This window comes from Hypanus sabinus, chromosome 2 (genome assembly GCF_030144855.1).
Source record: "Hypanus sabinus isolate sHypSab1 chromosome 2, sHypSab1.hap1, whole genome shotgun sequence".
Classification (NCBI taxonomy): Eukaryota; Metazoa; Chordata; class Chondrichthyes; order Myliobatiformes; family Dasyatidae; genus Hypanus; species Hypanus sabinus.
Genome location: NC_082707.1, coordinates 13,422,129 through 13,445,798, shown reverse-complemented (window position 1 = coordinate 13,445,798; position 23,670 = coordinate 13,422,129). Strand labels below are relative to the sequence as shown.

The 23,670-nt window shown below is 43.0% G+C and overlaps 1 protein-coding gene across 1 annotated transcript; it reads left to right on the top strand.

Annotated features, from left to right (window-relative positions):
- Positions 1-559: 559 nt before the first annotated feature.
- LOC132403152 (extracellular calcium-sensing receptor-like) lies at positions 560-10,043 on the top strand. The gene is made up of 7 exons (XM_059986484.1): positions 560-581; positions 2,110-2,188; positions 4,456-4,747; positions 4,944-5,777; positions 6,351-6,578; positions 8,912-9,035; positions 9,130-10,043. The coding sequence occupies exons 1-7, from the start codon at positions 560-562 to the stop codon at positions 10,041-10,043; spliced, it is 2,493 nt and encodes an 830-aa protein (XP_059842467.1).
- Positions 10,044-23,670: the final 13,627 nt, after the last annotated feature.

Sequence of the window (23,670 nt, the reverse complement as noted above, 5' to 3'; positions counted from 1 at the left end):
CCATCCCCTGCAGTTATCATTTAACCCTATTAGTTTTACTAGAAAACCATCCTGAAATAAAAATAAATCCCAACAGTTCAGGTGCAAACCACCTGTAAAGATCCATATGTTCGTGGAAAGAAACCCAATAGACCACGATTCTGCATCCCACCCTCCTGTTACATACCCTTAGTCACCTCATTATCTTTCTTTTTCTGGTCTCACTAGCACGTGGATTTACAAAACCATTTGCAGGATTCAGAACATTTTTTTCTCTTTCAGTCGACTAATTTGGTCTGATATGTACAGTGCAAATATCTCATGCTATCACATTCAACAATAGATCATAATATATTTCTTAGCTAGATTCCTCTGTAGTTTTCCCAGTCACCTGGTCATCCTGTTTTGCTGCCACGAGCGGCTGTGGTGGCCAAGTCACTGGGTGTATTTAAGGCAGAGATAGATAGGTTATTGATTAGCCAGGGCATCAAAGGGTAAGGGGTGAAGACAGGGGAGTCGGAATGACTGGAAGAATTGGATCAGCCCTTGATTGAATGGAGGAGAGGATTCAATGGGGAGAATGGCCTACCTCTGCTTCCATCGTATGGTATTATGGTCTTATGGAGTTGGAGACTGTTAAAATCGGGGGTAATAACAAAAGATAAAATGGCTGTAATCGCTTAGCACTTTAATATAACGGTCTTTATTAGGTGCGTCGAAAATCAATCTTACAAGAATAGTGAAAACCGTGTAAAGAAAAAAAAACAACAAAACAATATTTACGAAATTATATGTAACAGAAAACAAAATAATAGCCCCGTACTTATTCTTGCCTAATATGAACTCCTGACAGCCCCTACCTCTCTCATACCGAGAGGGAAGAACTCATCTTTTTAGGCTCAAGGGCATGCCATCGTTAATTACCAGCGGTTTACTTAAGACTACACATTGGAATATGAGGCACCCTACAATGTAGTTATAATCACTTTACAAAATAAATAGGTGATTCGACATTACATGCAGCATACACATGACATATGCGGAACATGCCGGGGAAGACAATAAAGTGCTTATACACACCACAAAGACGACTGAATGCCAATGCAATTTTTTTTGATGAGTGAATGGTCGTGTGAAAGCGGTTGCCGTGCTCCCCGTCAACTTACCACTCTCTCTCCTGCGGCGACAATGCTCAACAGTCGACACAGGTGGTCTGTCGTAACATTTCATTTGCCTGCTTTATGCTGGACACGGAATCTGAAGGCTTGGAGCCCTAGGTACCACTTCGTCGCTCTGGAATGACGGTCATTCATTGTCTGTCTCCATGTCAACGCTCTGTGATCTGTGTAAAGGTCAAATTGCCTGCCAAGTAAATAGCACCGGAAGCTGTCAACGGCCGACCTAATGGCCAGACACTCCCTTTCAAAGATGGAATACCTAATTTCCGTTGGAAAGAGATTTTGGCTCAGGGAAAGGACATGCCGCTATCCTCCAGTTTCTTCTTCTGCTACAAATGCTATAGTGCCTGCTCCTAACGCAACGAGCCGTTTGTAAAAATTTTGCTTCAGAAGAACAGGTAAAGAACAAATGTGGGTAAAAGGCCTTGAAATGCGTTTTCACATCCGATTGTTTACGTCACAGGGTTGCTTACCATTTTTCCAGTAAGATTAACTGGAGGTGCGGACAGAGTGGCGAATTGGCATGTGTACATGCCATACCACTTGACCAGACCCAGGAAGAAATATACATTTTGAATTATTTTTCTTCGCAAACATCCACTAAAACAGAGAAGTACCCCAAAGAATGAATAACAATTAAACGTGAGAACCCCAAAGTCCTCACTCTCAGCTGCCCCAGTCGGACGTAAGCGGCAGCGAACAGCAATCCACCCCCCAGCAAAAAAACGCACCCGCGACAGAGCACAAGCATGAGCTAGGCGATAGCAAAGACACTCACTTTGCAGTTACCCCAAACACTATCGCATTTCATCCGATATTGGATAAACCACATCTTATCTCTCTCCCTATTAAGGAAGAGGGAGATGTCCCCCATTTTCACAGCGAGCGGGAGAGAGAACAACAACCCTCTGGTTTATGATGTTAAAGAGTCCGTTTCTTCATTTTTTTTCAGTAGCTTTGTGCCCGAACATCGCAAAGAGTTCGGGTCTTCGGGCTCACAGCGAAAAACCTTCCGGCCTCCTCGACGACACGTAAGTCTTTTGCCGTGACACCGACCCTCGATCCGCCCGTCTCCAGATCCTCGATATCTTAGGCTTTCGAATTCGAGCCGGCCTCTCAGGCCACTTCAGCGTGTTCCTAATCTACGGAACTCAAAAACAACTTATGTTTTTATTTGCACAAATTTTCTTCTTTTGCAAATTGATAGTGTGTCGGTATTTGTTCATGTGTAGGTTTTCATAAGTTGTATTGTACTGATTCTAGTGCGTGCAGAACAGTAATCTGGAGGTGCTATATAGGTAATATATAAGTAGTTTGATAATAAATTTTACTTTGACATTGACCTTTGAGGTTGAAACTACACAGAGACTCTTTTGAGTTGTTCGAATCAATGTTCTTAAAACACTATTGTTGTGAGGCTAAATTCTTGTTATGTGTTATTTTTTACTCCATTTAATTATCATCAAGGACGGCATTTGCCTTCCAGCTTAAATGATCACTTGGCAACTCTCACATACGATGTATCTCAGTGTCACAAAACAGCTGTATTCACTAGCGATGTTCGTTTTTTTTCCTGGCAGGTGCAGTTTCCCTTTGAGAATATCCTCTTCCGTATTTAAAGTCGGATTCGTGTTTGGAATCGGCATTAGTACACCAAAAGACCAGAGTGAATTGTTGCCATCTTCATGACTGCAATGTTTCACTTTGTTTTCGGAGTACTCGTGGGGTCGGCTCTTCCACTGGATTCAGATACGTTAAACTGCAGGCTTCGGGAAAGAATCCAACTTGCCAACATTTCTAAGGATGGTGACGTTGTACTTGGGGGAATATTTACTGTGCACTTAAACAGTCTCCAGCCGATAAATATATTCACCAAAAGAGCAGAAGAAACTATATGTAAAAGGTTAGTTAATTACATGTCCGGTTGTGGCTTTGATTAACCGCACTGTATTATTCTTTGCTGAAGAAACTCACGATGAAATTTTACAGAGAAGTTTTATTCTTTGTTCACTGATCTCCGAGGTAAATGCACATGGGGAAATCCGTACCATGCGTCTTACTTTGCGAGCTATCGGCGGAGATAAGAAAATACATGTCCTTTAATGTTAGTGATGTTACCAATCTATTCAGTGGCCACACTATTACGTACAATCTGGAACGATTAAAATGGACACTGAGGTCTTCTGCTGCCGTGGCCCAGGTTTCAGGTTTGAAGTGTTGTGAGTTCATAGATACGCATCTGCACAGCACTGTCGTAACGATTGGTTATCTGAGTTACCCTCGCCTTCCTGTCAACTTGTACAAATCTGGCCATTCTCCTCTATGTTCTCTCATCAGCAACGTGCTTTTGCCTACAGGACTGCCGCGCACAAGATATTTTTTTTTGTTCATCGCACAGTTCACAGTAAACTATCCAGTGTTTTTTTTGCATGAAATGGGAGATCACACTGTCAAAGTCACTTAGTTGACATTTTTCCCCATTTTGATATTTGGATTGAACACAACTAAACCACTTGACAATGTCTGCATTCTTTTATGCGTTGAATCGCTGCCAGGTGATAGGCATTATCGAGCCGCTGTGCAGGTGTACCTAATTACTTAGCCGGTAATTATAGATTAAGATGCTTTGGCGATTGCGTTATTGAACGAGGTGTTCACATGACGAAACCTGAATATTGTCAATTAAGTCAAAAATAAAGGGCACCATTATCTGAAGATGTAGCAGTGTATCAATAATAATTTAGCAATTCAAAACATCTAAATAAATAAAGTCTTCAAGGGATAGACTTACTATTCTGACATTTACCTGACCTCAAATGAACACCGACAGGTTCACTGATACGTTAACTTCTGTTGTATCAAAAGTCGGAGACTCAGACGGTAACTTCGCTCTATCTCAGATTCAGATGAAACAAAAAATGAGTGTGAGCGGGTGGGATAAAGGCACAATTACCCTCTGAGCTACTGTATTGACAACGGGTGGTGCAAGGTCTAACATTCCAAATAAAAGGAGCAAAATAAAACCTCTTGTTTGCCATCCCGATTCATTATGACTGGCGTGCTTGCATTTGTATACAATAGTTAATCGGGGGCCTGGCTCGTTTTGCATTATTAAAATACGGCATGGAAATCTTTCCAGAAATGATCTACAACACACTAGTGGGTTTTAATTAATCGGTTTTATTTATTGATAGACGAGAGTTTAAAACCTTTATTGAAATGAAAAGATCACTCTGATTCCATTTTGGTATATAGTAAACCAATTCCAGTTCCAAATCCAACCTGTGGTGATTTTCAGTTTTGATTTAAGGGGATTCCGCTTCTTACAGACCATGATTTTTACAATTGAGGAAATAAACAGAGACGAGAGTCTTCTTCCGAACATCACACTGGGTTACAGGATTTACGATGACTGCGGTTCCCCCAAGATTGCGACAAAGGTTGCTCTGGCTCTGGTGAATGGGCAGGAGGAAACATACGTCGATAAAGTGTGTGAGGGGCCTCTCAGAATCTCCGGAATCGTTGGTGGCGCTGAGTCCTCGGTGTCCATCGCCGTGGCAAGAACAACTGGCTCTTTCAGAATACCACTGGTAAGATCTGGTTTAAACTTACAGTGGTCACTGTGACGTAAACGGAACTAACTTGTTTTTAATTAACAGTAACAGTGAATTAGGTTTATCACTGATACCTTCTAGTGTTTGAACGTTCTTCCTCCAATTTATTGTCAAGTATTTCGTAGTCACACTCGCACATTAAACAACACCCCAACATTCTGATTGAATGCAGGTCAGCTACTTTTCTACGTGTGCATGTCTCAACGATAAGAACGAATATCCAACGTTTCAGCGAACTATTCCAAGTGACGAGCATCAGTCCAAGGCACTTGTGCATCTCATTCAGAAATTTGGATGGACTTGGATTGGAACCGTTAGCAGCAACGATGACTATGGCAACTCGGGAATGAGAGCTTTTGTCAATGCTGCTGAAGAATTTGGGCTTTGCATTGCCTTCTCCGAATCATTTCACAGAACGGACTCTCCGGAGAAGATAACCAGGGTAGTGCAAGTGATGAAGGAGGCGACCACAAAGGTCGTGGTGGCCTTTGCCGGACCTGGCGAAATGCGCATTTTATTTGCAGAGGTTCTGCGGCAAAACCTCAGCGGCGTGCAGTGGGTGGGCAGTGAGGCATGGATTACAGCAGACTTCGTCGTTGTGGATAGTGGTCGCAGCTTCCTTACCGGGGCAATCGGAACTGCTGTGCGTGCGCAGGAAATTCCAGGGGTGCAGGACTTCCTGCTCACAATCCATCCTTCCCGATTTCTCGGTAATCCATTATTGGTGGAGTTCTGGGAGACCACCTTCGGGTGTACTCCTAGTTTCGATAACGGGACGAATGAAATCGGTTCAAATGGCCGGCTCCCAAAGTGTAGTGGAAATGAGAGTCTTCTTCAAATCAACAATTCCTATACTGACTTGACCATGGACGGGAACTCTTACATTGTATATAAAGCAGTCTACGCGTTTGCTCATGCGCTTCACGACATGCTTTCATGTGAAAGTGGCAAAGGGCCATTCCCGAACAAAACTTGTGCACGTCTTTCAACTTTTAAACCGTGGCAGGTACGGAATTGTACTTCATCATTTATAATGTGGGCACCTTTCAATGTGGCTATTGCAATTTTGATATTCAGACCAGGGTATTACCTGTCCAGTAAATGGCAGAGCCTGCCGGTCGGAAAGTTATTCCTTAATATAAAATTGACATTTAGCTGATAGTGGCGCGCAAGTAGACAGTGAGCATGAGTAACAGGGAAGGTTTGGATCTGCATACCTTTTAGTGTTGGAAAATGAAGAGTGAATTCACCGAGCTCTACGAAATCATGAAAGGTATAGACAAAGTGGGCTGCATTAGTGTTTTCCCAAGCTGTACGGAATATAAAATTAGATGGCACAGATACAGCTAAGCAGGGAGAGATCTGAAAAGAGACGGGAAGAGGAAATTTCTTTACAAAGAAGTTAGCGATATCTGGAATATGCTGCCAGAAGAAGTGGTCCAGCTAGGTGTAAATGAGAGACATTTGGATAGTTACATTGAGGGAAACGTCATAGGCAAATATAGCAATAAAATCTTGAAGACAAAATCTCTTCTTATATGCAGGGACCATAACGCAATCTTTTGAATTCTATTTTTAGCTCCTCCATTACATGAAGTCAATTTACTTCACAACAAAAGTTGGAGAGAAGGTGCATTTTGATGAGAAAGGCAATCCAACAGCCGCTTATGACATTGTAAACTGGAAAATTAATGCAAACGGTAGCCTTGAAGTTCAAACAGTTGGATATTACAACGGATCAGGTCGTCCGGGTAAAGAACTTATGCTGAATCTACATCAGATTGTCTGGAGTGGTGGTAAGCGTCAGGTATGGTTGTCTATTGAAAGTGGCCAAATTTGACAACAGCTAAATCGTAATTATCCATGTTATAGTACTAAGGTATTATAACCAACAGCGCCTGTAAAACAAATACATACAAACATATACGCATACATGGATACATGCATACTTGCATGCATTTAAATGCATTAATATGTATTAAACATAAGGAAGGGACCCGGAGTCCAAAGAAACCCAGTCATCACGTTGATTTAGTGGATTAATTCTCGAGACTAAGTTCCGGAGTAGAGAAACCATAATGACATTAACCAGATTTAGTAATATTTTAAAGCAAACATAAGCTTTATAAGAAGCTTGCAGAAAATATCTAGTCACAAGATAGACGTCATAATATCAAAACTAAGCTTTCCTAAAGAAATCAAGGCTTTCCCATGCACATGTTATTCTGGCCATCACGTCCGTGTTGCCGTACAGTTGGCGATCTGAGAACGTCTGGTTGTGGGCAGTCACGGTATTTCCAAACTTTATGATGACATCGAATGAATTAATCATTCAAACACAGGGAGATAGCGGAAACCCTGACAGGGAAGATTAGGATGCAGTACATAGACAAAATGCTGTCAAAATTTGCTATACCTAGTTCCTCTTACTTTTAAAGTCTCTGCTCAAATTTGCACAGGTTTATATTTGTCTAGTTATTTTATGAATACGGAAGCAACCCTGAACAGTTAAAGTGTTGATATAAAATTCAATTAACATGGAAAAGTCTGGAAAATTTCCACCGGGTTTGCAGTTGATGTGGGAAATGTAAGGCCATGCCCAGCACCACACTGCCTGCGACTCAGTAGTACTGTATCGGCTTTCGTGCATTGTATTAAAGCGGATGCACTAACACCTCTTCACCCACCACACCAGTCAATACTCCGTGTGCACTGCTAATAACGTATGGAAGAAATGTAACATGGAGGTTTGAGGTACTGGAATTCTTAACAATGGGCAGATGGCATTTCTTATTTTTACAACACTGAACACAGAGCAATAAAGCACTGCAAGAGTCTTTCTTCTCACGACGTTGTGCGGAAATCTTAGCGTTTACCATAATCAATCTACGTCTTGACTTCAAAACAGCCTATAACTTACCAGTTTTATTTCACAAATGTGCCTATCAAAGATTCGTTTAATTTTCCCCAATGTATCAGTAGTTGTCATAAATCACGGCAGTGCTTTCCAGTCATTTACCAGTCTCTGTGTGAAAACACTATTTCTGATTACCTCTCCAGTAAACTGTCCTCCATTTATCTCAAACGAATGGTCTGTTGTAAAGGATATTGCTTCCCTCAGATTAGGCGTTGGATGTTCATTCTGTCAATGCCTCTTATAATCTGAGATAGGCCTATTAAGTCGCCTCTCATTCTTCTCCAAAGTGTAAAGCTTTAGTGTAGTCAACTGTTCCTCGTCAGGCATGTTTTCTGATCTAGACAGCGTCAAGTAAATCTCGTTTCATACCTGCTTTGAAACTTCCACGATATCCATAATTAGGAAACCAGACATGAACACAATGCTGCAAAGACGATTTAATCAGAATTTTACAGAAATGCAAAATTACCTCGCTGCTCTTGAAATTAAAAAAAGAGAAAGAGAAGTGAAAGTTAAATAAGCCGTATTTTGATGTGGATAGCTGTGAAAGTTGCAACATTTATAGTTCATCCCTAATTGCCCGAGAATAGAATGGTGTGAATAACGATTCCATGGGAAGACATGTCGGCAGCAATGGACTTGCGTATCAACCTTTCGAAATGTGTGAAAAGACTGAATGGGCAGCTTTACGTTTTGGTCACAATTGTTCATGGCGGTTTTACCTTTTTACCCAAAAGTTAAATTCACCATGCATTATGATAGTAGCGTTTATTTCACATGACTGGCTTGTTATTTCAACTTTGTAACCGCAGGAACAATATCGTACACAATAGCACAAACATTTGTTACAGCTGTGTAGAATTCTGAAGTGTGTAAGTAAAAGGGAATATGCACTAAACTTTCCAAAGGTTGAATGATTAACAACAGAAAGGCACAGATAAGGTAATGCGGAAAATATCTAATTATGCTCTTCCTCTGTATTGAATGTGGAAGAGCAGAATACAATCAGCTAATCGTCTTTGAAACGACCTTCGACATGTATCCAACAGCAACTCTGAAAGGAACATTAGATGCAGTGTTTGTGGGAACTGGTAATCAGGGTAAGTTCCAAATACAGTATATCTGTAAAAGTAACAGAGTCACAGACAAACTCCACACATTGGGACGGCAGTGTGTACATTCCACATGCATATAACAAGATATTGTCGGTGTCTTCCTTCAAGATTCCCCGGGCAGTCTGTTCCGAAAGTTGTTCTCCTGGTACAAGAAAGATAGCAAGGAAAGGACAACCAATTTGCTGTTTTGACTGCAAGTCCTGTGCAGATGGAGAAATTACTAACACTACAGGTAAGCAGATATACATGTTGGAATCTAACGTTTTACCAAAGTGATTCCCGAAGCGTCCCCTCAATGATGGAATGGTCGCGTTTGGTTTTCACAGACTCGGCAGACTGCATGAAGTGCCCTCCCCTGTACTGGTCCAACGATCGGAAAGATCAATGCATCCCGAAGAAAATAGAGTATCTGGGTTTTACCGAAATCCTGGGCATGGTGTTGGTGTTACTCGCTCTGGTTGGCGTGTGCATGTCTGGACTGACAGCGTGTCTATTCTTTAAACATCGAGACACACCTCTGGTTAAAGCTAACAACTCTGAGCTGAGCTTCCTCCTTCTATTTGCGCTAAGTTGCTGTTTTTTATGCTCGATCACATTCATTGGCGAACCGTCACACTGGTCCTGTATTTTACGCCGCACGGCGTTTGGTGTCTCGTTTGTCATGTGTATCTCTTGTGTTCTGGTCAAAACCATTTTGGTGCTGACGGCATTTAAGGCAACGCATCCCAGCAGTAACAGGATGAAATGGTTTGGTCAAAGACAGCAGAGGTTAAGTGTCTTCCTCCTGGTGTCCGTGCAGGTTTTAATATGTGTGCTTTGGCTCATCGTTGAACCGCCTTTCCCCGTGATCAACACTAAATATTACCGGGAGAGGGTAATTTTAGAATGTGATACAGGCTCTTCTGCAGCTTTCTACTCGGCGTCGGGTTATATCGCCCTATTATCGTGTATCTGTTTTGTTCTGGCCTTTCTCGCACGGACGCTGCCGGATAACTTTAACGAGGCAAAATGTATAACATTCAGCATGCTCATCTTTTGTGCGGTTTGGGTCACTTTTATTCCGGCCTCTGTGAGCTCTCCTGGGAAATACACGGTTGCGGTTGAAGTGTTTGCAATCTTGGCCTCCAGTTTTGGATTGCTGCTCTGCATTTTTGCACCGAAGTGTTTTATTATTGCAGTCACTCCGGAGAGAAACACCAAGAAGCACATTATGGGTAAAGTGGATGACAGGAAATTTTAAATGATGCGGATCCATATGTACTGGCCTTTTGCACCATAGATTCTCTCATTCAAAGAGCAATTCGGCGCCGATTCAGACCCTTTGGCCATGGCAATCGATACAGCTAACCACAAATGCCTGCGTTCGGACCAAATCCCCAGATACTGCGCCACTCCATGTACCTCTGCAAGTGTTTTGAATTATACTATTGCACATGCTTATTCACGTCTTCTGTCATCTTGTTAGATATACTCCCCACACTCTCTGTGAAGAAGTTGCCTCTCAGATTCCTTTGAATCATTCCCGTCTCACCCGCAATCTATATCCACTAATATTGGGCTATCTTGACATTGGGTAGAATAATTGTCCGTGCCTCTCATACTTTAAGAAATTCTGTAAGGTCGAGCTCCGTAAACTCGGGCCTCTACTTGCTGGCACATGCCTGCATTCTTTGTTTTTAGTTTAACCACAGCTTTGCTGTTATAGACTGAATAAAACTGGAGACATTGCTGGAAATATGGCGTCACGAATGACATACAAGTGCAACATAATGTCTCTACCCCTATACGCGGCGGTCCATCTGAAGGAAGACAACGTAACAAACAACTTTTATCACCATCCTGACTGTTGATACTGCTGCTGTCAACCAACTACATATTTGTACTTCTAAGATCCTCTGTTTGATATCGCGCTCCATTGCTCTGCGATTCCACGTTTAAGTCCTAAACTGGTGTTACTTTCTCAAATTTACTTATATTGAAATAATGCAATAACATCCCGCTGCAGTCGTGGACACCGAACTTACAATCTATCCACTTGTTGGAATGAATTAAATGTTTCAATATGAATCTTCTGATATTTTAGGATTAGAAGCGTTGAGTTAATGTATGGATTTATTGAACGGTCTGCAATCAATAAAAGTACTGGCAATAAATGTAAAATTTCAATACTTTGCTTTGTGCACAACGCATATGATAGAAAAAAAAGCATAAATATCTTCGGCTCAGCATTGTATGTACCTGGTGTTGTGAGAGTCAGTGTCACTGAGTCAACCAGTTCTTTGGCACAGAAACAGGCCATAGGTCCATAAGATGTAGGGACAGAATTAAGCCATTCCACCTATCGAATATTTCCCGCCATTCCTTCAACTCATCTTAAAGCCATTCTCGTGCCTTCTCCCCAGAACCATAAGACCATAACACCATAACGAACAGCGGGAGAAGACGGCCATTTGTCAACATCCTCTGGTCCTAGTCTCTGCCACCATCGGAAACATCTGAATCGAGAGAATACAGGTCCAGAGCCGTTAAACACTTTTCATATGACAAGCCGTTCAATCCTGGAGTCATTTTAGTGAATATCCTTTGAAATTTCCCAAATCTCAGTACATCTCTTCTAAGATAAGGGGCCAAGCACTGATTACGATTCTCCACCTGAAACCTCACCAGTCTTTATTAAAGACAACATTACATTTCATCTTAAAGGACCCTGGTCAATCCCACTTGGAATACTGTGCTCAGTTCTGGTCACCTCACTATAGGAAGGATGTAGAAGCCATAGAAAGGGTGCAGAGGAACATTACAAGGGTGTTGCCTGTATTGGGGAGCATGCCTTATGAGAATAAGTTGAGTGAACGGAGCGACGGAGGATGAGAGGTGACCTGATAGAGGTGTAAAAGATGATGAGAGATATTGATCGTGTGGGTACTCACAGGCTTTTTTTCAGGGCTGTCACAAGAGGACACATGTTTATTGTGCAGGGGCGTAGGTACAGAGTAGATGTCAGGGGTAAGTGTTTTACTCAGAGAGTGGCGAATGCGTGGAATGGGCTGCCGGCTACGGTGGTGCAGCGGGATACGATATGGTCTTCTAAGAGACTTTTAGATAGGTACATGGAGCATCGTAAAATAAGAGGGTTATAGGTAAGCTTGGTTATTTCGAAGGTAGGCACATGTTTGGCACAGCTTTGTGGGCCGAAGGGGTTGTAGTGTGCTGTAGGTTTTCTATGTTTCTATATTCTAGTCCTTTTTACACGAATGCCAACATCATATTTGCACTCCACCTGCAATTTAATCTTTAAGGAATGTTGCACAAAAACTTGAAAATCCCTTCATTCCCTATGATTGGTGCTGAAGAAGACATTTGGCACGCTTGCCTTCATGAGCAGTGGAATGTGCACTTGGGAATGATTTAGGAAGGGAGTTTACTCAAGTAAGGAAGTTTATTTAAGAAAACGAATTTATTATTCAAGAAAGTGAGTAGAGATAGCCCAGAAAATTATAGACCAGTGAGTCGTAAGTGGTTCGTAAGTTGATAAAAAAAGATCCTAAGAAGCAGGATTTTTTAAAGGTTTGGATAGGCATAATATGATTAGGAATAGTCCGCATGGCTTTGTCAAATACAGGTCATGCCTTACGAGCCAGATTGATTTTTTGAGGATGTGACTAAACACGTTGATGAAGCTAGAGCAGTAGTCGTAGTGTATATGGATTTCAGCAAGGCATTTGATAAGGTACCGCAGGCAAGGCTTGTTGACAAAGTAAGGCGTCATGGGATCCAAGGGGATCTTGCTTTGTGGATCCAGAATTGGCTTGCCACCGAAGGCAAAGAGTGGTTTTAGATATGCCATATTCTGCATGAATGTCCTTGACCAGGGATCTCTTCTGGGACCCCTTCGCTTTTTGAATTTTATAAATGACCTGGATGAGGAAGTGGATGGTTGTCTTAGTAATTTGCTGATGACACAAAGTTTGGGTGTTTTGTGGATGGTTTGGAGATCTGTCAGAGTTTGCAGCGTCACGTAGATAGGATGCAAAACTGCACTGAGAAGCGGCAGATGGCGTTCAACCCAGATAAGGGTGAGAAGTATAGAAACATAAAAAAAAGTGCAGCTCAATGCAGGCCCTTCGGTCCACAACGCTGTGTGGAACATGTACTTTTAGAAATTACCTAGTGCTACCCGTTGCCCTCTATTTTTCTATGCTCCATGTACCTATACAGGAATCTCTTAAAAGACCCTATGGTATTCTCCTCCACCATCGCCGGCAGCCCATTCCACCCTCTCACTACTCTCTACGTAAAAAAAAGATACCCCTTGACATCTCCTCTGTATCTGCTTTCACGCACCTTAAAAATATCTTAGTCCTGAGACATCATCTTATACACCTCTCTCAGGTCACCCTTCAGCCTCCGTCACACCAAGGGGAAAAGGCCAAGTGCATGCAACCGCTTCTCATTGGGCACGCTCCCCAATCCAGGCAACATCCTTGTAAATCTCCTCCGCACCCTTTCTGTAGTATCCACATCCTTCTTGTTATGAAGTGACCAGAACTGAGCACCGTACTCCGGAGAGCGTAGGGGGGAGGTGGTGGTGTCGGACCAAGTTCATATATAACTGTAACATTAATTCTCAGCTTTAAACTGAACCCCACGTTTGATGAAAGGTAATATTCCATATTGTTACGAATAATGAACAACGCTGAAGGGCAGAAGGGTACAGAATCGCCAATGCCGCCCCCCCCTTTTGGAGAATCGCAAATCGCTACTATTTTGATGCTGTTATCAAGGAAGTCAGAGGGACAAAAGGGACTCTGCCAGGGCAGTTATTGATAAAAGCTCATGAAAATTAATGAGAGAGAGACAACTCAGAGATACACAAAGTGGAATGTCTCCTACCAACAAAAGAGAGCGAAACCATTGATTACTGCTATTGTCTTTTGGAGAAGGTTTGTGCACTTGGTACTGTTATATTCATTTAAGTCCCTCAGGGGGTAAACAGAGTGGGCTGATTTGATAGGTTACATCATCTCAACCTGATTGACACCTGAGACCCCGTGAGTGGGGATAAAAGTGAGGTCTGGGTAACACCCCTCAGACGCACCAGGAGAAACGCTAGTGAACATCAGAGCCCCAACGAGACAGGGTGGGAGACCTGAAACCGAACGGAGGGTCGGTAAATTTTAACTCACAGGGCTTTTGTAGCAAGACCGTTGTGGGCTTGTGCGTGTGTCCACCCTTGTCTGGGAGACGAGTCCACCACGGAAGAACGGTCTATCTAAAGGACGGAGGGGTCATACGTGAATGGCCACAGCAACAACGCATCGACGGAATAAAATCGTAAAGGAAAGTTGACAAGTGAATAGCTGTAACTGTTCTCTCTCTCTCCAACAATTGAAACACTGCGGCCAACAACTACCGCAGCCTGCATGAACTGAACTTAACTTTATATTTCCATCTGACAATTCATTATCCCGTAGACAACGATAGAGCTTATTTCTTATTGATTATTATTATATCCACACTTTTAGGTTTAGTACTGATTACGTATATTATCTGTATATTTGCATTGCTATTATTTTTGTGTATTTTTACTAATAAAATACTTCCACCGAAACACCTTTGTCTAGATACACAGAAACAAAGAATACGCACAGCACAATACAGGCCTTTCGGCCCACAAAGTTGTGCCGAACATGTCCCTACCTTAGAATTTACTAGGTTTACCCATAACTCTAAATTTTTCTAAGCTCCATGTACACATCCGAAAGAAGACTCTATCGTATTCGCATTCACCACCGTTGCCTGCAGTCCATTCCACGCACTCACCACTCTCTGAGTAAAAAAACTTACCCCTGACATCTCCTCTGTACCTCCTCCCCAGCACCTTAAACCTGTGTCCTCTTGTGGCAACCATTTCAGCCCGGGGGAAAAGCCTCTGGCTATCCACACGATCAATGCCTTTCATCATCTTATATACCTCTATTAGGTATTAGGTCACCTCTCATCGTCCGTCCCTCCAAGGAGAAGCGGCCAAGTTCACTCAACCTGTTTTCATAAGGCATGCTCCCCAATCCAGGCAACATCCTTGTAATTCTCCTCTGCACCATTTCTATGGCTTCCACATCTTTCCTGAAGTGAAGCGACCAGAACAAAGCACAGTACACGAAGTGGGGTCTCACCAGGTTCCTATATATCTGCAACATTACCTCTCGGCTCCTAAATTCAATTCCACGATTAACCACAGAGTCAACCTGTGCAGCTGCTTTGAGCGTCATATGGACCAGGACCCCATGATCCCTCTGATCCTCCACACTGCCAACAGTCCGACCATTAATAGTATATTCTGCCATCATAATTGAAGGCAGAGGTGTACCCAGCTTGTTATTTTTTCAAATAATTCCAACTGATGTATCAGACAAAATAATCACGTCAGGAAACCATGCTATTTTTGAATTAATTTGTCATGTGCCTCCATGTACCCTGAAACTACATCCTTGACAATCGATTCCAGCATCATCCCTAGCACTGAGACCAGGCTGCCTACTTATAATTTTCTTTCTTCTGCCTCTGAAGAGTGTACTTACAATTTTCCGGTAATTTGGAACCATGCTGGAATCGATGATTTTTTAAAAAACCATTACTAATATTCTACACTTTCATCCACTACATACTTTAGAAACCTGTGTCGTAGTCCATCAGGTCCAGGTGACTTATCTATCTTCAGACTTTCCTATTTCCTAGCACCATCACCCTAGTAATAGAAAGTGCATTCACTGCAGCGCCATCACATTGTTGAACTTCCAGGATACTACCAGCGCTTTCCATAGTGAAGACCAAGGCAACATACTTATTGAGTTCGTCCGCCATTTCGTTCTCTCCGGTTACTATATCTCTAGTGTCATTTTTTCCAGTGATATAATAACTACTTCTGCATCTCCTTTATTCTTTATATATCTGAAAAGCTTTTCGTAACCTATTTGGTATTATCGGCTAGCTGACTTTCATAATTGGTATTCTCCCCATAGTCTTATTTTACTTCCCTTCTGTTGTTGATAAAAAAGTTTTCCAATCCTCGAACTTCCCATCCATGTTTGCTCTATTGTATGCCGTCTCTTTGACTTTTATGTTGGCTATGACTTCCCTTGACGCGTCGGTTGTGTCACCTTGCCTTTAGAAAATATCTTCTTTGGGATTTAGCAATCTCACGCCTTCTATATTGCTCCCAGAAACTCTAGCCATTGCTGCCCTGCCGTCCTCCCTGCTGATGCCCCTGCCAATTAACCCTGGCCAGCTCCCCTCGCAGGACACTGAATTTCTCTGTATGCAAGGTAGTAGAGATACATCCGACTTTAGCTTCTCCCTCTGAAATTACAGGGTGAATTCTAGATACACTGCGCCTGAAGTGTTCCATTACCTTAAGCTCCCGAATCATATCCGGTTCATTACACAGCACCCAATACAGAATTGCTCCTCACCCATGAGTTCAACCACAAGCTGCTACAAAACTCCATCAGGATTTTCTTACCTTTGTAATTTCTTAATCCGACCCACAAAGATATTACATCTTCCAATCGTATGTCACATCGCTAAAGATTTGATTTAATTGCACATCTCCCCTCCGTTATCTTCGCACCAGGAAAAGTAAGACCAGCCTATCAAATCTCACTCCTTTACTAAAGACCTTCAGTCCAAGGCAACATTCTCGTTAAATGTTCTGCAGACTCTCTCGCGCAAGATCAACGTTCCCAATTTTCTGGGAACTAGAAATGCACCCAGTACTCCAGGTGTTGTTTAATAAATGTTTTGCAACATTACTCCATAACTTTCCAAAGCTTAGACTCTATGATCTACCTTCCATAGATCTACCTTCCATAGATTTCCTTCGTCATCTCATGACGACATTTATGAAGCTGTGTACTTTGGCACCAATACCTCTCTCTTCACAAACATTACGTCGTGCTTGTCCATTTACTGAATACGTTCTATCCTTAAAGCATTGACTCAGGTCCGTCATCATTCAAATGCGCTCCACAATTTTGTATTGAACGTATTTTCTTCTGAAGCCTTATGAAGTTGATTGGTAAGTGCTGATTCTGCGTCTTGTGCCATCAGGATCTCATGTCCTGGAACTGATGCTTTGGAGCAGTAAGTGAAAGGAGAAGGAAGGCCATCCAAGGTGAAACAATGCTTACCAACACTGCAGTTGCTTCCAGCATTCTTGGAACCATCTAATGTGTGATTAATTATAGAATGCAGGCTTTCCCTTTCATTGGATGTCAGCATTATTTACAGACTGGAATCAAACCTAAGGATGTTACGAACTGTCCAAAATTGGCGGGTTACACCTTGACCAGAGGGGGGTCAATTCAGGTAGGTACGGCTGCTATTAAACTAATTTTTCTATAGGATGGAAACCGGAGTAATGATGAGATAGTTGATTTACAAAGAAAGATGATGTGTAGTGAGACTCCGAGCAAGGAGGCCATAAGACCAGAAGACACAGGAGCACAATAAGGCCATTTGCTTCGTCGAGTCTTTTCCGCCATTCAGTCATGGCTGATTCTTTTATTTCTCTTCTTCAACCCCATTCCTCAGTTCTGTCCCCATAACTTTGATGCAATGTTCAATGATGAACCTATGAATCTCTGCCTTAAATACGAGCTCGTCTCATTAGCTTCAGGTGGCAACAAATTCCGCACATCTACCACCCTTTGGCCGAATAAATTTCTCCGCATCTCTGTATTGAATGGACGTCCCTTTCTCTTGTGGCTTTGCCCTTTTGTTGTAGACTCTACCAACATGGAAAACATCCTTTCCAATTCTACCCAGTCGAGGCCTTTCAACATTCGACAGGTTTCGTCCTTCTAAATTCAAGCGAGTACATACCCAGAGCCTTCAAACCTACCTCGTATGATATCCCTTTCGTTCCTGGAATCATCCTTATGAACCTCCTCTGGAACTTCTCCTATGCCAGCACGTCTCCTATAAGATGAAGAGCTCAGAATGTTACACAATACACCAGTGCCTTTCAAAGCCATAGCATCACATCCCTGCACCTGTATTCTACACTTATTGAAATGAATTGAAACATTGCATTTGCCTTCCTCATCACCGACTCAACATGCAAGTTAATCTTTAGGCTGATCTACACCACAACTCCCAAGGTCGTTTGCATCTCAGAATGTTGGATTTTCTCCCGCAGTTATTTCTACTACCAAAATGCATGGCCATGTATTTTTCAACATTTAAATTCATTTGCCACATTCTTGCCCATTCTCCTAATCTGTATGTCCTCTTGCATCCTACCAGTTTCTTCAACGCTACCTGCCTATCCTCTACTAGGTTCAACAAAAAACTGCTTTAAAAATTCATTTCACAAGCCTCCTGCCAAATCACTTTCTTGAGATACATTCACAATCTGATTTTCCAAATTGACCTGCATGTTAAAAACTTCCATTACTATTATAACATTGCCCTTTTGGCAGGCCTTTTCTATTTCCTGTAGTAATCTGTGTTCCACCTCCCAGCCACTGTTGGGAGGCCTGCATATAAGTACCATCAGGATCATTTTACCCTTGCAGTTTCTTAACTCAACCCACAAAGATTCAATCTCTTCCGATCCTATGTCATACCTTTCTAATGATTTGATCTCATTCTTTACCAGTAGAGCCACGCCTCCCATTCTGCCTACCTTCCTATTCCTTCGATACAACGTGAAACCTCAACAGAAGTTTCCAACTTCAATTATTCTTCAGCCAGAATTCAATGATGGCCACAACATCATACCTGGCAATCGGTAGTACTGCAACAAAATCATGCATATTATTTATTTTGTCCGCGCATTGAGATACAACAAAGTGAGTACCGCATTTGCTACCCTTTTTGATTTTGCATCTCTTGTGTTCTGATATTCACCCCGTTGGCTGCGACTGTGTGCCATCACCTGCGTGCTCCTCCTGACAGTCTGAGTGCACGCTATATGTAATTTGTTACCATCCATCCTATCCTGAGTCCCACTATTCCGAGAGCACTCCCCCCAAGTTCATACCTCCTCAAGTGATATCCCAATTACCAGAGTATCTGAACCCCTGCGCACTGCACCAGCTTCTCATCCACGCATTTATCTGCCAAGTCATCTTTTTTCTACCCTCAGTGGCGCGTGACACAGGCAGGAATAAGAAATTAGTACCTGCTTCTCAGTTTTTCACCCAGTTCTCTAAAATCTCTTTTCAGGACCTCTTTGCTTTTCCTTCCTATGTCATTGGTACCAATATTTGCCAAGACATCTGGCTGCTCTCCGCCCCTCTCCAAACCGTTGTGGACGCGATCTGAGACTTACCTGACACTGGCATCTGGGAAGCTACATACCATCCGGGTGCCCCTTTCACGTCTACAGAATCTCCTTTCTGTTCTCCTCACTACTGAGTCCCCTATCACTCACGCTCCCTTCTTCTTTCTCTCTTTCCTCTCTGCACCACGGACCCATGCTCAGTGCCTGCATCCCGGTCGCCGCGGCATTCCCCCGAGATTTATTGCCGCCCATGAGTATCCAAAGTGATATACTTATTTTTTAGGGGAAAGGCCCACAGGTGTGCTCTGCTCTAACTGCCTATTTATATTGCAATTCCTCCTTACCGTCACTCAGCTATTCGTCTCCTGTAAATTCGGGGTGACTACCTCCCTGTAACTTCGATTAATTATATCCCCCCTCTCCCGTTTTCGGGAAATGTCTTCCAGCTGCTTCTCCAGTTCCCTAACACGATCTTCAAGGAGTTGCATCCGGATATACTTCACGCAGATGTAGTTCCCTGGGATACTCTGAGACGCCCAGGAGTACAACAAACGGCATTAAGAATACACAACCGCCATTTATTCTACCAGGTGCAGTAAAAGAAAAACAAAAAGGAAAACCTTAACTGAAACTTACCCAGAGTCAACGCCTCCTCCGAGCCGAAGCCCCCTTTGAGCCAAAGTCCAGCGCTTCATGTATCACCCCTGGCCTACACTCAACAATGGCCAGTCCACTTGTCCCTCCTGTACTTTTATTTCGTTTGCAGTGCGATGCAACCCCCGCTGATAGATCCTATGAAATGGCCAAACGCCCGTGAGGCTCTCTTTTTAAATGCCCGTCGTCGACGTGTGAGAAACCTCTTCACAGTGCTTGCAGCCCCCGCTGATAGGGCCTCTGCCACGACGGGGAAAAAGTGCAGTCAGCATCAGAAATTGCAACGTGCAAAGGCAGGCAAAATCCACAAGGGTGAATACAGGACTGAAGGTGTTATATTTAAATGCCTACAGTATCTGTAATAAGGCAGATGATAATAGACAATAGACAACAGGTGCAGGAGTAGGCCTTTCGGCCCAACGAGCTATCACCACCATTCACGGTGATCATAGCTGGTCATCCACAATCAATCCCTCGATTCTGCCTTCTCCCCATATGCCTTGACTCCGCTAACTTTAAGATATGTACTTGCAGCACAGTAACTTTGGCATGTATAATGTAGGCAGCTCTGAATCATGACTGAAAGAGGATAATATCTGGGAGCTTAAAGACGAAGGATATATTGTACGAACTGGCGGACAGGGAGGTAGGCAGAGGTGGCGGCGTGGCTCGCTTGCTAAAAAATGAAATCGAAGCATAAGAACGGTGACATAAGGTCGGTAAATGATGAATCGTTTTGGGTAGATCTAAGGAACTGCAAAGGTAAAACGACCTTAATGGATATTATATATAGACCGCCAAACAGTAGCAAGAATGCGTTCTACAAATTACACGGGAAATGGAAAATGCACGCCAAAGAAGCCATGTTTCAATAACCATGGGGGATTTTATATGCAGGTAGGTAGAAAAATCAGGTTGGTGTTGTATCTCAAGAACGGGAGTTTCAAGAATACCTAACAGACGGCTGTTTAGTAAAGCTCGTGATTAAGCCAGTTATGGGATCAGCTATTCAAGACTGAATGTTGTTAATTGATTATAGAGCTAAGATAAAATACCCCTAATGGGAAGGCGATCACAATATGATCGAATTCACCTTTAGATTTCAAAATGAGAAGCTAAAATCAAGGATATCGCTATTACAGTGGAGCAAAAGGATTTAGAGAGAGACGTGAGAGAGGAGTTGGCTAAAACTGACTGAAAAATAAGGCAGACAGGGATGACAGCAGCGCAGCAACTGCTGAAATTTCTTGAGGTAATACGGAAGACACAGGATATATACATCTCAAAAAGGTAGAAGTAGTCTAAAGGCAACATGACACAATCGTGGCTAACAAGGGAATGAAAGTCAACATAAAATTGCTTGGTCAAAGCCTGAAGAGCTATGGGAAGGAGGGGCAGTGAAGTGCGCGAGTGCAGGAGACTGCAGCTGAGAGGGAACAATAGGTCTCCATTTTGAGTACTGTTTGGGGGTAGGGGTGGTTGGTGGAACTGGTACTGGTGGAAGCTCCTCTGCACTGAGTCTGCCCCTGTAGCTCAGACGTGCAGGAAACGGAAGAGAAAAGCAGCAGAAAAAGGGGACTCTACAGTTAGGCGGACAGAGAAGCGATTCTATGAAAGTGGAAAGGAACACGAACGGTACTTTGCCTCCCTGTTGCCAGGGTTAGCGATGTTTCTGAATGCGACAGCAATATCCTGAAAATAGAAGGAAAGCAACCAGAAATTGTGGTGCATTCTAGTACCAACGACATAGGTAGAAAAAAGTAGGAGGGGCTGAAAAGTTGAGAAATGCATGGGTCCCAGCGGGTTAACGGACAGTTTCAGCTTACGGCAAATAAGGTAAATGCAATGATGATATTTATTTCAAGGTAAGTTGAATAGAAAACTAAGGAGATAATGCTCAGTATACTCCTTGTAGTATTGCCAACAGTTTTGGACTCTTTATCTCCGAAAGGATGTATCGTCATGAAAGAGAGTCCAGAAGAAGTTCACGAGGATGAGTTTGAAACTGAAGAGGTTAACATATGAGGACGGTTTGGTAGCTTTGGGCCTACTCAATGGAATTTAGATGAAAGCGCGGGGAAAGGAATGAATACATCCACCCTGTAAACGCTCCTCTCTGAATTTATGGACATCTATTCAGCGTCCCCCTGCCTTTTGCCCTCCAGGTAATACAGACGCAGCTTGCCCAGCCTCCCCCAACAATCATGCCCTCAGGTCGTGACAAAATACTCACAAATTGTCTTTACCATCTCTCGGATGTAATGGTATCGGCCCTGTAACAGGGTAAACAAAATTATACACGATAAAACAAATAGAGCATTGCCCATGTTTTGGGTAATGTAAAATAATATCTATAATAAGCCAAATCACTTATTGTGGTTCACTTTATCAAATGCTTTTGTGTAGTCGATAAAACAAAGAAACAAATCTTTTTGCACTTGAATCGCTCGTTCTGATAGAATCCTTAAGATCAATATCGCGTTTTTTGTACTTTTGTCTTTCACAAACCCACATTGTTTACATATTTTAGCTTGTATCTTACTAAGAATAGACGGAAAAGTGTGTTAGTTTACGAAAATAAAGAGAGGCGTTAGACAACAGTGTGTTTTCTCCCCGATTTGTTTTAATGTGTAAAAATATTACAACGAAATAAGAGAAATCTTGGGAATCAAAGTTGGCGGTAAAACATCAATAATTTCGGATATGTGGATGACACTGTGTTAATTGCAAATACAGAGGAAGAACTGCAAAAGTTAATTACAAAAGTTGTTGAAGAAAGTGTAAAAATGGGTCCAGATATCAATTGCAAAAGGACAGAATGTATGCAGACATCCAAAAAGAAGGAAAATCTTATCTGCAGGCTGAGAGTAAACGGGGAATACATAAAACAAGTACAGAAATTTTGCAACTTAGGAAGTTGGGTGACACCAGCTGGCAGGTGCGACATTGACATCAAAAGAATAATTGTCACCGTAGGTCGGTTAACTCCTTGGTTTAGTTAATTTCCTTTTCCTCGCGTTCCACTCGGTTCCTTGATTAGGGCACCTGATCTTTATTCGAACGGGTCAGCATATTAGCGCCGTCTTACATCTGCTCGCTACTGGTTCGTCATCTCAGCGGTGCGGCCGTGCTCGTTCCAGCTGCGGGGAATGAGTCGAACCAAGAACCTGCCGGTCGTAGTACCGTGGTCGAATCGAGAGCCTGTCATCCGTTGTTCCTGCTTCGAGTCAAGAGGACGGTTAGTCCCTGAGTCAGGGCGGCGATGGATTTTCCGAGCCGCCGAGATTAAGGATCCGTCTTCCGAGCCGCCAAAAATAAAGGACCGTCTTTACGACCTTCTCCGTGTCAAAGTACGCTTTGTCTGTCGTTGTTTGTTTTTGTCGTCTCGTGTCCAGCTGAGTGGGTCGGGCCTTTTCGCCGCTGCTCTGATCCGGGATGCGAGTGGTCCGTCGTTCTTTGTTTTTCTCGCCTCGTTTCCAGCTGAGCAGGACCGGCCGTTTGTACCGCTGCTATAGGCCGGGATGCGAGTGGTCTGTCATTGTTTGTTTTTGTCACCTCGTTTCCTGTTGAGGGGGCCCGGACGTTTTTCCGCGGCTCCGAGCCAGGGTGCGAGTGCTCTGTCGTTGTTTTGTTTTGTTGGCTCCGAGCCCCAGTCCAAGACAAGGCTCTGAGTCCCAGTCCAAGTCAAGGCTGCGAGTATCCAGTCCAAGTCAAGGCTCCGAGTATCCAGTCCAAGTGAAGGCTCCGAGTGTCCTGTCCACGTCAAGGCTCCGATTGTCCTGTCCAAGTCAAGGCTCCGAGTGTCCTGTCCAAGTCAAGGCTCTGAGTGTCCTGTCCAAGTCAAGGCTCCGTGTCCAGTCAAGTCCCAGTCTAAGTCAATTCCAAGTCCTGGCTCCGAGTCCAAGTCCGTCTCCGTGTCATGTCA

Bases quoted from the DNA above. Each gene is read 5' to 3' on its own strand.
- LOC132403152 (XM_059986484.1), top strand. From the start codon at position 560: ATGGCCTACCTCTGCTTCCATC. The intron at 582-2,109 runs GTATGGTATTAT...ATTTTTTTTCAG, and splicing joins GGCCTACCTCTGCTTCCATC to TAGCTTTGTGCCCGAACATC. The intron at 6,579-8,911 runs GTATGGTTGTCT...TCTTCCTTCAAG, and splicing joins GGAGTGGTGGTAAGCGTCAG to ATTCCCCGGGCAGTCTGTTC.